We start from the raw sequence: 16,656 nt of genomic DNA, 5'->3' as shown, positions 1-16,656 counted from the left end.
ATCCACAACTTGCTTGTAGTTCAAGTTCATGTTTGGGTTGACGACTAAACTAAAGCTTGTTTACTGGATTCATTAAAAGCTGTAGTTTTGGTCAACATCCTTGTCTCTTTGAGTGTTTGTGTCCTAACTTCATTCCGGATCATGGTCCACACCAAGGCCCAATACTGAATGGCGAATCACATTAATGAATGACGATGTTAGGAAAAAGTGTGTGTTTATCTGCCATGCAGATCATTATCTAGTTTACCGAATTCCTGTCCTTCATGTACAGTAAACCATAAATATCTGTATCAAAATAACATTACAGGGCCATTACCTGAACGGATACAAAGGTCACTGCGATGTGGCTTACAGTAAATGGGGAACTTCCTTGTCACCTGGCTGGCAGCTCTAAAAGATAGTACCTCAGCCTATTCTATAGCATCATACTGTGAGTGTACTAGAAGCACTCTCTAAATCTGGAACAGAACAAAGTATTCCAACAGCAATGGAAACTACAGTAGCCATCTCTCTCACTCTGTTCATACTCACAGGTAAAGCAGATATCTTGTTTGTCTCTTTACACCTCGTTGTTACCTAGGCCATGCTTTACAGATCTTTGAGTTGTACATTTACATTGTAGTTACAATGTAATTGCACGTAGCACTTACTGCACAATAACTACACTCGTTGCTAATTTCATACAGCTACAGTTTCCTTTGATTGAAATGAAATTATTGTACTATAGATTACTGTGTACAGTAGAGTACAGTAATTACACTCTGATTACCAAAGTAAGGGAGAAAACTCTCTGTCAGTGATCATGCCTTATTTATTCATGTATTTGTCAGACACCACGTGAAATTAGTAACATTTTGATTCCACGTCTTATTCTCCTGTGTTTGAACTACAAATGTTGGCTACACCCCTTTTTGTGGAAGACAGTCTGTCTGTGTTGTGTGTACGTATAGCTAGCTATGTCTGACTATTAGTGCTGTGTGATTGTTACTGGGCCTATTGTCCTGAATGATGGAACGTTTTAGTGTACAGTGTGTACCACCATGTACAGCATGTTGTCTGAGGCCATGCTCTCTGCCGCCCTGTATTCCCTCCAGGTCTCTGTGCCGGCCAGGGTCTGTTTCCACAAGGTCCTGTGAATGGAGCAGAAGGAGGGACAGTGATGTTCATCACAAATCTAAGCCCACCAGCCCAGCCGTTCATAAGAATATCCTGGAGTGTTGGTGGAGCCAATATTATAATCTCATCCAGTGATGACTCTATAGGGCCTGGATACGGAGACAGGATCACTCTGAACAAAACTACTGGATCTCTGGAGCTCAGGAATCTGACCCTGGCTGACAGTGGAGAATACAGAGTGGCTATAACAACAGCTACAGCAGAAACAATCAATGGATCAACTGAACTGGTTGTGTATGGTAAGTCCAAGTGCCATGACAAAGACAGTTAAAGCTCAAATCCTTAAATGAAAAAATAACAAAGTGGTCGTCCCGCTTCAGTTTTGGTTAAAGCTGAGATATGGGTCTGGTGAAATGAAACAATTCTGAAATTCATAGACAAAGCTATGGATATCAACATTATAGTTTTAACCATCTTTTGAGGCTATACAGCGTTTGTTTACATTTATATTATTTATAAACATTGGAGTAAAACAAGCTTATATTTTGGGTTATGATGGGATATGGCTGTTGAACTAAGGTTATGAGGCACATACGTCAATTCAACGTCTATTCCACATCAATTCAACGTAATTTCAGGTGGAAACAACATTAATTCAACCAGTGCGTGCCCAGTGGGAACTTACATTCAATAATCAATGGGTATATGTCATCAATTTTGAAGTCAATTATATTTGGCAATAAGGATTAAGAGTTTAGTTACCATGAGGAAAGGTTGAAACAGATATTCACTTGACCTTATCATCATCATCAAAACCATAAAAATCATCATTGTGGTATCTTTGATATTCATAAGTGTTGGCTATGATTTCGTGTTTTACAGAGAATATATCTGATGCCAACATCACAGGACCATCAAACCATCTGTTTGCAAATGTGAGCTCCGCCAACTTAACCTGTGAGGCTGCTGGTAACATCACTGCTATACAATGGATGAAGGAAGGTCAGCCTCTATCTGCTGGTGGCAATATATTCTTTTCAGAGGAAAACAGGAAATTATCCATCAGTCCTGTGAAGAGACACGACAGCGGAGAATATGTGTGTAAACTCACCAACCCTGCCAGCTCTGCTACTGCCTCCTATAGAATGATAGTGAACTGTGAGTAACGGTCTATAACTAATCTAATAATCTATGGGTCGGTTTCTCAGACACAAATTAAGCCTAGTCCTGAACTAACAAGCACGCTTCCAAGTATTTTAAATCCAGAACTAGGTTTAAAGCTGCAATATGTTACTTCTTGGGCGACTCGACCAAATTCACATAGAAGTGTGAGTTATAGATCTATCATTCATTGAAAGCAAGTCTAAGAAGCAATAGATATGTTCTATATTTCTATGTTTCCCAATCTTCAATTTCATTTTTGCGTATTTTATTTTCAGTTTTGTACACCAGCTTAAAACAGCTGAAAATACAATATTTTGGGTTATGGAAAACATGGAAAAATGTAGCCACCCCTACGAAGATGTCCATTAATTATAAAACAATAAATAATTCATAATATTTCTGCTGTAGCATACTGGCTCAAATTAAGATCCTACATCTGTGCATGTTGTGTTTACTATTACAGTCTGAGGGTCTTCTGTTCATGGGCTTACAGATGGACCAGATTCCAATACCATCCTGGGCCAAAACATCGCTGAGGTGGAGTCATTCACCCTCATTTACTGCTCCGTTCAGTCTGTACCGCCTGCTGCGTTCACCTGGCTGTTCAATGGGCAACAGACAGGTGTACATGAAGCTGGATACATCATAAAGAGCGTCAGCTACAACAACAGCGGGGACTACAGATGTGATGCTAAGAATGATCTCACTGGAACAGTTGTCTCGATGGGCCATAGTCTGTCAGTTAAAGGTACTGGTCTCTGATACATTCACCATTAAACGTAGACCATCAAAGCTAACTAATGCCAAAAACGATCAACATCACATCAGCATTATTTATATAGGTTGTGTTTTGTTTATTGAATGAGTTCCTGTGTTGGTGCATTGCAGATAAAACCCCTCCACCCCTGAGCCCAGAGGGAGCAGCAGGTATAGCAGTCGCTGTGATGTTGGTAGTCGTTGCTGTAGCTCTTGGTCTCTATTTCAGCATAACTCATCATCGGTGAGTCTATGAAACTAATGTGGTTTGTTATGCCAATAACACATTTTTCTTCTGGTGTAACAAAAACTGGAAACCATTGATTTCAATAGAAAACATTTAGTCTATCAATTGTGGGGAAATAACAATACATTTCAAAAAGACAATTGAGGTTTTGTGTATACATATTTTGCAGACCATTTTGGAAGTAAATGTAACTGTATGTTGTTTAGAAACAAGAAAGGGACCAACGAAGAGAAAGGTAAGAGAAAAACATGATCATTTTAGTCTAGTACACTTTTTTCAATTACTGTATGGTAATATCATTCATACAAGTATTGAGATGAGAGTGGAGAGCTGCAGGTGATGACCACAGTTGTCCTTTATCATCTGTGATGTCCATCAGATACAGACGCACTGAGCAGATCGTCCCAGACAGAGGATATGTCCATGTCCAGCCCTGACAAAGGACGTGAGGGGCACAAACTGACCACCCAAATCCAGGACAGAACCCATGATCGCAAGCAACCACAACCAGGCACCAGCCATACTATAGCCACCAGCCATGCACCAGGAACCAAAGGTCAGAGAGAGGTTTGCGTATATAGTGTAGCAAATATTTGCGAGCTGACAACAATCTGTCTCGTTATCAACTTCATCAGCTGCTATTTTGTTTTTCTCTCTCTCCACCCACCACATGCCCACACAGCTTCTGCAGGCGTACACGTGTATGAGTGCATAGGAAATAAGAAAACTGGAGCTCCAACACTACCTTTAAGAGTGAGTTTCCACCACAAAGTTAAATTAAACACGTATGATATTGTAATCCTATGGTTCCCACCATGTCCTGTATGAGTAAGTTACAGCGATAGCGGCATTGTGACAGACTGTGGGTCTGTTAGTATACTGTAGTGACTGAGTCCTTTACTGTTCTCTCTCAGGGAAAACTTCCTACCAGACAAACCAACACTGACACTGTAAGTAGTACTGCACCTCTGGCACCTTGCTGGCACCTTGCTGGCACCTTACTGCATTGAAGCATTTTGTTATAGCTGTAATGAAAAGGAGCACTCACCAATACACAATCTTTGATGTACCACATCATCCCTGAACTACCTACAGTAGTTAGGTATAGATGATTTATACAAATGTACTCAGTGTGTCTCGTTCTGTCTTTACTAACCCGGGAAATCCAGGGCTCCAACACATAGAATAAAAGTATAAATTGGTAAGTGAACTGTTTATTGGATCCTTGTTATGATATTACCTTTGATTATACTTGTTTTATAGCTTTATAGTTGCCTCGGTCTCAATCTCTCTCTCTCTCTCTCTCTCTCTCTCTCTCTCGCTCTCCCTGACTCAGAGAGCAGCTGATCTGAACTACATATCTTCAGTTGGCTCTGGACTTCACCCATCAAGTTTTACACCTTAATCAAGTAAACATGGACACAACAAACCACTGGATGACCAGCCAAGAAGACTAGACACTACTGTACTCCACCTCTGATGAGACACTGGTCTTTGTCTAATTGCTCAATGTAATATAGACCAGGTAACAGTACACTGAGACACAAGGACAAATTGTATCCCCTTAAATTACACACACCAGTTGAAGTCCTACTCATTTGAATCGACTTCCTCTGGTCAAACTGCCATCCCTCAGACCATAATGACCTGTGTTACATTAAATGCCATCGGGGGAGTTTTCATAGAAACTTCCTACACTGAACCACATTACACATGTAGCAGATGCAACAGCTGTTTTTTTCCACTGAAAGGAGGAAGTCTGAGTGATCCTGCTATGCTTGCTGACTCCTAATCCACTACCTATGTGGTTCTGGCCAAAACTAGTGCACTATATAGGATGCAGAAGATTACCTGAAATTCCAATAAAATAATGGAATTAGATGTTTTATTCATCTCATGAACTGAACCCTGCTCCATGTATGGATTTTGTTAATGACTCTGGAATTGGGTGTAATACGTATAAACTTGACCATCACACTTTATTTAGAATAATATTATACACAATTCATGCACTGTGAGTGTTAAATGAGTGGAGTTGGAGTGGATGAAAATATCACAAACGAGTACATCAACAACTTTGTATTTATCATAGGTCTCTGATCACTATAGGGTCTTGTAAATATTTCTTATTTTGTCTCACAGGATTAATTGAACAATAAAGAAATGAATCCCAATGTGAAATGTCTTGTGTTTAAATTAGACAAATGAAACAGGAACATACAATCTCTGTGTTGCTTTTCATTCATATAGCTAGTTTTTTGAGTAGGAAGAGAGATGAAGGCAGCAAAAGTTCTCTTTGATATCGGCAGCACTGATCGGTAACGCTTAAATCTTTCGTCACATCAACATATTTTGTAGTATATTTAACCCACCTACATCTGTAATATGTTGAAGTACAATTGCTTAACTAATACTGGTATAATTTTACACTAAACTACATTTTACATTTCAACCTATAAGGCACTACGTGCCAAAACATTGCTTATGTTAACCCATTATATGTTGGGAGAATATAGTGTTGACTTTCTTTCTATAATTTTACACTAATACATACCTTCAGACCACCGCTCACTAATACCGTTACTTAACATGAGTCAAACACGGGGTCTCTTCCCCAGTAATTAAGCTGCTGTTTGGTCAAACAATCTGTAGGGATGCAAAGATAATCTAATTATTCCTAGTTTATGTTTCTCTCTGTCTCTCTGATTATATCTATTTCTCTATCTCTCCCCCGTCTCTGCATCTCCAGTAGTTTTGACAGCCCAGGTCAGTGTTGACCAACAGATGATGGCGTACCTGGCTAATGATGTCACACTACTTAGTCAGTTGCTCCAGGACAATCTCACTCAGGTTATGTGGCGGTAAGAGCAATCAGATAGAAAAGAGGTTGGCATAGCTCACTTTAGCCCTACCTTTGGGAAACACATGATGATTTGCGCCTAAAAGGGAGAGTGGAGTTCTCTGGTGCTTCCACAGAGGATCCCTCCTTCACTATAAAATATGTGGAGATGACTGATGCTGTGAACTACACCTGTATCCTGACAGCCTTCCCTGCCAGTTCATTTGAGGGAACCACCACCCTCACTGTACTTGGTGAGTCCGTAACTGCAGGACCAGGATTGGAGCTAGGTCAGGGGGTGCATGCTGGGCAGGGGCATCCTGGACACGGACACCCCGAACGGGACCCAGGGCGGTGGCTGGGTCAGGTGAATCTGTACTATCAGTAGCTGGTGACAGTGGTATGGCTTGGTCTCCTGATGGGCCCAGGTCAGGGCTGGACCGGTCATTGGAGGTAGCAACAGGTGGGTTCGGTGCTGCTGGAGGGTCCCCTAGTGTGGCTCGCCGGGTAACTTTGGCTGGTGATGATCTGGTGGCGGATAGGAATAGGGTCCAGTCAGCAACTTAGGCTCACTACCGTGTGGCAATGCTGCTGGAATCGCATAGGTCACCTGAGCCAGGGGAGAGGGTTCCCCCATACACCACAGTAATGGAGGTGAGATCGGGTATGACATCTGGGGTGGGCTCAGTCTCCGTAGCAGGCAACTCCTGAGGACCAGCAGGGGCCGAGGACATGACTTGTCCCCGCCCGTCTCAGTTGCAGCCGTGCCCGACAACGGTCCCGGGTCTGGACAGGCAATGACCAGTGGTGTAAAGTATTTAAGTACAAATACTTTAAAGCACAACTTAAGTGGTTTTTGGGATTATCTGTACTTTACTTTACTATTTATATTTTTGACAACTTTTACTTTAACTCCAAAATGATGTACTTTTTACTCCATACATTTTTCCTGACACCAAACATACTTGTTACATTTCGAATGCTTAGCAGGACAGGAAAATGGTCCAATTTACACACTTATCGAGAGAAGATCCCTAGTCATCCCTACTGCCTCTGATCTGGCAGACTCACTAAACACAAATGCTTTGTTTGTAAATTATGTTTGAGTATTGGAGTGTGTCCCTGGCTACCTAAACTTAAATAACATCTTAATATAAGGAATGTGAAATGATGTACTTTTACTTTTGATACTTAGGCTGACATATTTGAATTACTGTTTAACGGATGCCCTGCCTCACTTTTCTCCACACCCCGAAATAAAATGAACATCAGTTGTGTTATTTTTCGGCCAATATATGCCGCTCTTCGTTTATAATGCACTGTTCGCTCTGCCTTGAGGCTTTCCCGAGTTGATGCCCAACAGACCAAACAGCGTCAGACCACGCGCTCAGATCATGTTCGAGCCTCGGATTGGACAGTGAAACACACACGCTCGCACCTTGTAACGCCCTGGCCATAGAAAGGGGTTTTTTGTTCGTTATTTTGGTTAGGCCAGGGTGTTACATTGGGTGGGCGTTCTATGTTCATTTTTATATGTTGGCTGGTTTCTTTTGTTTGGCCGTGTGTGGCTCCCAATCAGGCACAGCTGTAGTTCGTTGTTGCTGATTGGGAGTCACACATAAGTAGCCTGTTTTTCCTTTAGGGTTTGTGGGTGATTATTTTCTGTTTAGTTATTTGTTACCTGACAGAACTGTTTGGCTGTTGTCTTTTGTTTATTTTGTAAAGTGTTCTCTTTTTTCATTAAATTACAAAGATGAGCACTAACCACACTGCGCATTGGTCTACTCCATTCAACAGCCGTTACAGAACCACCCACCACAAGAAGACCAAGCAGCATGGAAAAGAGGACTGGACATGGGAGGACATCCTGGATGGCAAGGGATCCTACACGTGGGAAGAGATCCTGGCCGGAAGGGATTGCCTCCCATGGGAACAGGTGGAGGCACTCAGAAGAGCGGAGGCAGCAGGAGAAAAGGACCAACGGCAACGGTATGAGGGAACACGGCTGGCAAGGAAGCCCGAGAGGCAGAGTCAGCTTGGAGACCTGAGCCAGCTCCCCGTGTTTACCCGAAGCAGCGTGGTACTGGTCAGGCACCGTGTTATGCGGTGAACCGCACGGTGTCTCCAGTGCGCGCTCATAGCCCGGTGCGCTATAGGCCAGCCCCCCGCAAGTGCCATGCTAGAGTGGGCATCGAGCCAGGACGGGTTGTACAGGCCGTGCGCTCCAGACCTCCAGTGCGTCTCCAGGACCCGGTCTATCCTGTGCCTGCTCCCAGAGCCAGGCCTCCTGCAAGTCTCCCCAGCCTGGTGCGTCCTGTGCCTCCTCCACGGACCAGGCCTCCAGTGGGTCTCCCCATCCTGGTCAGTCCTGTGCCTCCTCCACGGACCAGGCCTCCAGTGGGTCTCCCCAGCCTGGTGAGTCCAGTGCCTGCGCCCAGAGCCAGGCCTCCTTCATATTTCCCCAGCCTGGTGAATCCTGGGCCAGAGTCGCCAGAGCCGCTCGCCAGTCCGGAGTCGTCAGAGCCGCCCGCCAGTCCGGAGCCGCCAGAGCCGCCCGCCAGTCCGGAGCCGCCAGAGCCGCCCGCCAGTCCGGAGCCGCCAGAGCCGCCCGCCTATCCGGAGCCGCCCGCCTGTCCGGAGTCGCCAGAGCTGCCTGCCTGTCTGGAGCCGCCAGAGCCACCCGCCTGTCCGGAGCAGCCAGAGCCGCCCGCCAGCCCGGAGCCGCCAGAGCCTCCCGCCGGCCCAGAGCCGCCCGCCGGCCCAGAGCCGCCAGAGCCGCCCGCCAGCCTGGTGAGTCCTGAGCCTGCGCCCAGGGCCAGGCCTCCTTCATGTCTCCCCAGCCTGGTGAGTCCTGTGCCTGTGCCCAGGGCCAGGCCACCAGCCGGGCGCAGCCAGGGTCACCCGCCAGCCCGGAGCGACCCTATTTATGTGTCCAGGTTAAACGTGGGACGTCCCTCATTATAAACAAACAGTGGGTTAAATCCATGCAATAACCATGTTCAGATCCATTAGAATCGATTAATAGACGAAACAACAATGTAATTTAACCAATTGACTGGCCAGAGATCAGGGCATTCATCAGCAAAGACGCAGTGCAAGCTGATAGTATTTTGTACAACCAAATTGAAGTCAAAATGATTGATGAAATAGACGTGTGTCAGCTGTATGGTGATTTGCAATTCATAACTTACATTTTACCGGTACCACCAGTAGTAGTAGGCCAACAGATAACACCATGACGGAATGCGTTTGAAATGATACGCCGCCGAGAACAGCTAGCATGTCCAGCAAAGTACATCGCCAGTGGCACACACACACACTTCACGCAGATCAGCAGATGGGGGCTTTTTGTGGCAGCCAGACGAGACAATCGAAGGAGGATGCGGTGAGCAAAGTTACTGGGCTCGAATTTAGTCATGCTTGCTCTATATAAATTGATGCTTCTAATTGTGCATGTTATAAACACATTTATTTTATTTTGATGATGATAGAGTATACTCTATGGCTGGATTTATAATTTGTTTCCAATGCTACATTAATTTGTTAGACCTAACTAGATTGACCCTGTTTCTACAAGACCTAGTCTATGAGAGGCCTAATCATATTTGTATGAATATTCTGTTAACGCCTAGGCTATAGAGATGCATTCAGGTAATGAACTCATTATTATGCATTAACATTTTAATTTGATTACAAGTATTTATTGTCAATCATTCTTGAATTTGTTTGGCTATACAATTAAGTAGATTAATGAACTGATAAAACATTCATACATTACATTTTTTTTTAAGAATTTTTGAATATGATAGAATATTGCATTCTATTATACATCCTATGTGAATAATGTTCATTGATGTTAATTTGTGTATTAAAAATAATAATCTGAAAATCAGTTTGAAATGTAATGTTTTTCCTATTGTTCATGTCCATATAGCCTAGGACAATGTGGTAAAGTATTGTTATTCCTTATCCACTTAATGTATATATATATATATATATATATATATATATATATATATATATATATATATATATATATATATATATATATATTGTTGTTTATGTTCGCTCACTCGCCTCACTTTTCTGGGATGAGAATCCGTTAAACAGTGAATCAATTTTGTCTGGCCTAAAGTATATTATAGTAATTACATTTACTTTAGATACTTAAGTATATTTAAAACCAAATACTTTTAGACTTTTACGCAAGTACTATTTTACTGGGTGACTTTCACTTGAGTCATTTTCTAGCATGACAGTTGGGTACTTTTTCCACCACTGATAGTCTCACCCAAGGATCACAGTCACACCTGGCAATGGTGCTGGGCCCGAAGAGACAACTTCCTGCTGTCCCATGTTCTCCGCTGCAACCTGTTGGAGAGGGCTCCTCTGACAGGAGCAAACCTGGGATCTGGTCTTCTGTTGCATAATGCCAATAAGACTCTGTATATCACAGGATGTTGGTGGCACCTTAATTGGGGAGAACGGGCTCATGTTAATGACTGGAGCAGAATCAGTGGAATGGTATCAAATACTGTAGATGGTTTCCATGTGTTTGATGCCATTCCATTTCTTATAAGCTGTTCTCCCCTCAGCATCCTCCTGTGCTGTATATTCTGCTCAATACAGGTAATACAGTACTTCCTGTACTCCATATGACTTATGCAGCGATGTCCAAGGCGCTGCAACTCCCTGGTACTCCAACGTAGAAGAATAATCCACACGCTGGGTTGTTGGGATGCAGCCCCACCTGGTGCCGAGTAGTATCCCACAGGTGGCGTACAGGGGACATAAGGTCCATGCTGCACCATCAGCAGGCGTGGGGCTCCCATAGGCTCCAGAGAGGGGGTATAATCCATATGTTAGTAGTCCACTGGATACCCTGGAGCCATATTCCACTGGACCGCCGGTGGGTAGTGTGGAAATTACCCTGTGTGGTCTCTGTGGGCCTCCATACCGTAGTGATGTCAGCAAAGTCACAAATCCCGAGATAAAGGTCCATGAAAGAGAGTGACCTGGCTCTACGTATTTTACTGGTTTGTGACTCTGCCCACAGTTAAAGGGGAATAAAGCAGCCCAAGAGTTAACACACAGGCATTTTATTTAAACACACTGAGGAAGATAAACATGGGGATGCATGTCACGGTTGTCAAAAGGATCGGACCAAAATGCAGCATGTGTTTCGTTCCACATATTTACTAGACTGTGAAACTTTATGCAATACAAAATAAACTGAAGGACAAAACAACAAACCGTGACGCAGAGGAGAAACAAACACTACTCACAAAATATAATCACCCACAAAACAGGTGGGACAAACATCAGCTTAAATATGACCTCCAATTAGAGACAACGACAACCAGCTGCCTCTAATTGGAGATCATACCAAACAACACCAACATACAAATACAAAACTAGAAACTGAACATAGAAATACAAAACATAGAATAAACACCCCCTGTCGCACCCTGACCTACTCTACCATAGAAAATAACAACATACTATGGTCAGGACGTGACAGTACCCCCCCCCCCCCCCCCCCAAAGGTGCGGACTCCGACCGCACCTACACAAACAACAACCACCCCCCAAACAAACCCCCCCCCCCAAAAAAACACAAAGGGAGGGTAGGGTGGGTGACTAATGTCTATGGCGGCTCAGGTGCAGTACCCAGAACCTTCTCATCCAGCGCATCCCCCAGTTGAGGAGGCGGCTCTGGTTCGGGGCGTAATCCCCGCTCCACCCGTTGATCCCTCCGCTCTAGTACCACCGGACCGTGGATCGTCGTCGTCGGAACCGGACTGTAGATCATTGCTGGAGGTTCTGGGCTGCAGGCCGCCGCTGGAGGTTCCGGGCTGCAGGCCGTCGCTGGAGGCTCCAGACTGGGGAGCGTCGCTGGAGGCTCCGGACTGGGGAGCGTCGCTGGAGGCTCCGGACTGGGGAGTGTCGCTGGAGGCTCCGGACTAGGGATGCGCACTGGAGGCCTGATGCATGGGGCTGGCATAGGAGGCACCAGATTAGTAACACGCACCTCAGGGCGAGTGCAGGGAGCAGGTACAGGACACCCCGGACTGGGCAGGCGCACTGGAGGCCTGATGCGTGGGGCTGGCATAGGAGGCACCAGACTAGTAACACGCACCTCAGGGTGAGTGCGGGGAGCAGGGACAGGACACCCCGGACTGGGCAGGCGCACTGGAGGCCTGATGCGTGGGGCTGGCATAGGAGGCGCCAGACTAGTAACACGCACCTCAGGGTGAGTGCGGGGAGCAGGAACAGGACACCCCGGACTGGGCAGGCGCACTGGAGGCCTGATGCGTGGGGCTGGCATAGGAGGCGACAGACTAGTAACACGCACCTCAGGGTGAGTGCGGGGAGCAGGAACAGGACACCCCAGACTGGGCAGGCGCACTGGAGGCCTGATGCGTGGGGCTGGCATAGGAGGCGCCAGACTAGTAACACGCACCTCAGGGTGAGTGCGGGGAGCAGGAACAGGACACCCCGGACTGGGCAGGCGCACTGGAGGCCTGATGCGTGGGGCTGGCATAGGAGGCGACAGACTAGTAACACGCACCTCAGGGCGAGTGCGGGGAGCAGGAACAGGACGTACTGGGCTCCGGAGGCGCACTGGAGGTCTGGAGCTTAGGGCTGGCACACCCCGTCCTGGCTGGATGGTTATTTGAGCCCAGCAAGGGCGGAGCGCCGGCACAGGACGAACTGGGCTGTGCTGGTGAACGGGGGGTACCGTGCGTAGAGCAGGCGCAGGATAACCTGGGCCGAAGAGACGCACTGGAGACCAGATACGCTGAGCCGGCGCACTTCTTCCTGGCTGACGGCCAACTCTAGCACGGCAACGGTGAGGAGCTTGCACCGAGCGCACCGGGCTGTGAGTGCGCACCGGGCTGTGAGTGCGCACTGGCGACACAGTGACGCAGAGGAGAAACAACAAACCGTGATGCAGAGAAACAAACACTACTCACAAAATATAATCACCCACAAAACAGGTGGGACAAACATCAGCTTAAATATGACCTCCAATTAGAGACAACGACGATCAGCTGCCTCTAATTGGAGATCATACCAAACACCAACATAGAAATACAAAACTAGAAACTGAACATGGAAATACAAAACATAGACAAACACCCCCTGTCACGCCCTGACCTACTCTACCATAGAAAATAACAACATACTATGGTCAGGACGTGACAATGCACATGGGAATGAAAAGCGGGAATTGTACTGGTTCTGTAATGAACAGATGCAGAGGTAATAAATTCACACATACCCAATCAATACACCAGGGCACAAATGTACAGATACAGAATCTTACATAATATAGCAGTAAGGACTGTATAGATTCCATGTCTTCTGTTTGCTTAAAATGAGTGCTATTCAGCAGTGATTTTAGCATGTAAATCTTGGTGGGGCAACAACAAAAAAAGTGGGATGCATGCCAGCAAAACAACTACACAACACAACACTAAACAATACATTATTTGCACTATAACAGAGACAAACGGTGCCCACAAACTGTTAGGGCCTACATAAAGCTGTCCCAACAGCAGAGTTCCAAAAGCAGTCCCAACACCTTTCCACTGCTACACCTGGCGATCAGCGGAGCCTTGTCTGCCAGCCAATTCAGCCTCATTTACTGCCTTTAAAAAAAAACATAGCTGATATGGCTGACTTGCTTAAACAAATGTGGTTTCTAATGGAAATTGAGATGTACAAACTATGGCATAAGGGGACGACAAGCGGATAAGAGGCAATCGGTAATTTCGATGAAGACATTAATGAGCGAGCTAGGACGGATGAAGTTAATATAACATTTGTTTAGCACTTTTTAAATGTACGGCGACAGAATTCCGAACATGGGCCGTTCTTACAGTGTTCTCCTTGTACGCCAAGTCAGTGTTTTGTGTTGGGAAGTGGGGGGGAACATAACTCTGGTGTGGGCCAAGGGACTGTTGGATACCTGCCTATAAAAAACTGCCTAACAGCAATAGCTTTGATAAGAACAATAGGACCAACAAGTGATATGCATGGAGATACATTGAAATAATGTTAAATAGGTAAATATATAACATGTAATATGTTATTTACATTCTGTGGATAATTATATAAATGCAGAATAAGTGATATCATATTGGCACTGAGGTTACTGTGCCTGTGTTCACTTAAGAAACATGAACTCAATCCCGAGAATTATTGACCTCTCATACTCACTTACAGTCAACAGTGAGGAAGACTTAGTGGAGGCAGAACAGAGTGGTACAGTATGTTCTGGATGGAGGAAGACAGAGGAGGCAGGACAGAGGGGTACAGTATGTTCTGGATGGAGCAGACAGTGGAGGCAGGACAGAGGGGTACAGTATGTTCTGGATGGAGCAGACAGTGGAGGCAGGACAGAGGGGTACAGTATGTTCTGGATGGAGGAAGACCTAGTGGAGGCAGAACAGAGTGGTACAGTATGTTCTGGATGGAGGAAGACAGAGGAGGCAGGACAGAGGGGTACAGTATGTTCTGGATGGAGCAGACAGTGGAGGCAGGACAGAGGGGTACAGTATGTTCTGGATGGAGCAGACAGTGGAGGCAGGACAGAGGGGTACAGTATGTTCTGGATGGAGGAAGACTTAGTGGAGGCAGAACAGAGTGGTACAGTATGTTCTGGATGGAGGAAGACAGTGGAGGCAGGACAGAGGGGTACAGTATGTTCTGGATGGAGGAAGACAGTGGAGGCAGGACAGAGGGGTACAGTATGTTCTGGATGGAGGAAGACAGTGGTGGCAGGACAGAGTGGTACAGTATGTTCTGGATGGAGGAAGACAGTGGAGGCAGGACAGAGGGGTACAGTATGTTCTGGATGGAGCAGACAGTGGAGGCAGGACAGAGGGGTACAGTATGTTCTGGATGGAGGAAGACTTAGTGGAGGCAGAACAGAGTGGTACAGTATGTTCTGGATGGAGGAAGACAGTGGAGGCAGGACAGAGGGGTACAGTATGTTCTGGATGGAGCAGACAGTGGAGGCAGGACAGAGGGGTACAGTATGTTCTGGATGGAGCAGACAGTGGAGGCAGGACAGAGGGGTACAGTATGTTCTGGATGGAGGAAGACTTAGTGGAGGCAGAACAGAGTGGTACAGTATGTTCTGGATGGAGGAAGACAGTGGAGGCAGGACAGAGGGGTACAGTATGTTCTGGATGGAGGAAGACAGTGGAGGCAGGACAGAGGGGTACAGTATGTTCTGGATGGAGGAAGACAGTGGAGGCAGGACAGAGGGGTACAGTATGTTCTGGATGGAGGAAGACAGTGGAGGCAGAACAGAGTGGTACAGTATGTTCTGGATGGAGGAAGACAGTGGAGGCAGGACAGAGGGGTACAGTATGTTCTGGATGGAGGAAGACAGTGGAGGCAGAACAGAGTGGTACAGTATGTTCTGGATGGAGGAAGACAGTGGAGGCAGGACAGAGGGGTACAGTATGTTCTGGATGGAGGAAGACAGTGGTGGCAGGACAGAGTGGTACAGTATGTTGTGGAAGGAGGAAGACAGTGGGGGCAGGACAGAGGGGTACAGTATGTTCTGGATGGAGGAGACAGTGGAGGCAGGACAGAGTGGTAAAGTATGTTCTGGATGGAGGAAGACTCAGGGGAGGAAGGACAGAGTGGTACAGTATGTTCTGGATGGAGGAAGACAGTGGAGGCAGGACAGAGGGGTACAGTATGTTCTGGATAGAGGAAGACAGTGGAGGCAGGACAGAGTGATACAGTATGTTCTGGATGGAGGAAGACAGAGGAGGCAGGACAGTGGTACAGTATGTTCTGGATGGAGGAAGACAGTGGAGGCAAGACAGAGTGGTACAGTATGTCCTTAATGGAGGAAGACAGAGGAGGCAGGACAGAGTGGTACAGTATGTTCTGGATGGAGGAAGACAGTGGAGGCAGGATAGAGTGGTACAGTATGTTCTGGAGGGAGGAAGACAGTGGAGGCAGGACAGAGGGGTACAGTATGTTCTGGATGGAGGAAGACAGTGGAGGCAGGACAAAGGGGTACAGTATGTTCTGGATGGAGGAAGACAGTGGAGGCAGGACAGAGTGGTACAGTATGTTCCGGATGGAGGAAGACTCAGTGGAGGCAGGACAGAAAGGTACAGTATGTTCTAGATGGAGGAAGACAGTGGAGGCAGGACAGAGTGGTACAGTATGTCCTGGATGGAGGAAGACAGTGGAGGTGTAGTAGAGTGATGTTGTTCCCCTAGATTATGCACCAAGTTGCACGCAAGGACAGTTCAAGTAGGCCAGGGCAAGAGGGGATGTTAATAAGTTAATAACAATAATAATAATTCAATGTGTTTTCTTTATTTAATTACAGCAGCATAGTTAATGTTATTTTTCAGTGTACAAACATTTTTTGATATCTATATTGTAAATACACCTAATTGTAAAAGTTTGTATATTTTGGTTTGGTCCATCGCGGGTTATCCGTACTTGCGGACCCTGTTATCGTTCTCTTTTGCCGGACCTTCAGCTAGCAAGGT

General features: G+C 46.0%; 1 protein-coding gene across 1 annotated transcript; it reads left to right on the top strand.

Moving 5' to 3' along the window:
- Positions 1-353: 353 nt before the first annotated feature.
- Positions 354-5,464, top strand: LOC115176686 (carcinoembryonic antigen-related cell adhesion molecule 20). The gene is made up of 11 exons (XM_029736883.1): positions 354-533; positions 1,095-1,415; positions 1,999-2,274; positions 2,774-3,028; positions 3,169-3,280; positions 3,490-3,518; positions 3,663-3,839; positions 3,966-4,036; positions 4,198-4,233; positions 4,453-4,484; positions 4,620-5,464. The coding sequence occupies exons 1-10, from the start codon at positions 488-490 to the stop codon at positions 4,465-4,467; spliced, it is 1,338 nt and encodes a 445-aa protein (XP_029592743.1). The 5' UTR covers positions 354-487; the 3' UTR covers positions 4,468-4,484; positions 4,620-5,464.
- The last annotated feature ends 11,192 nt before the right edge of the window (positions 5,465-16,656 follow it).

This window comes from Salmo trutta, chromosome 37, assembly GCF_901001165.1.
Source record: "Salmo trutta chromosome 37, fSalTru1.1, whole genome shotgun sequence".
Lineage (NCBI taxonomy): Eukaryota > Metazoa > Chordata > Actinopteri > Salmoniformes > Salmonidae > Salmo > Salmo trutta.
Note: the sequence above shows the minus strand (reverse complement) of the source record. Positions and strands in the feature narration are given on the sequence as shown.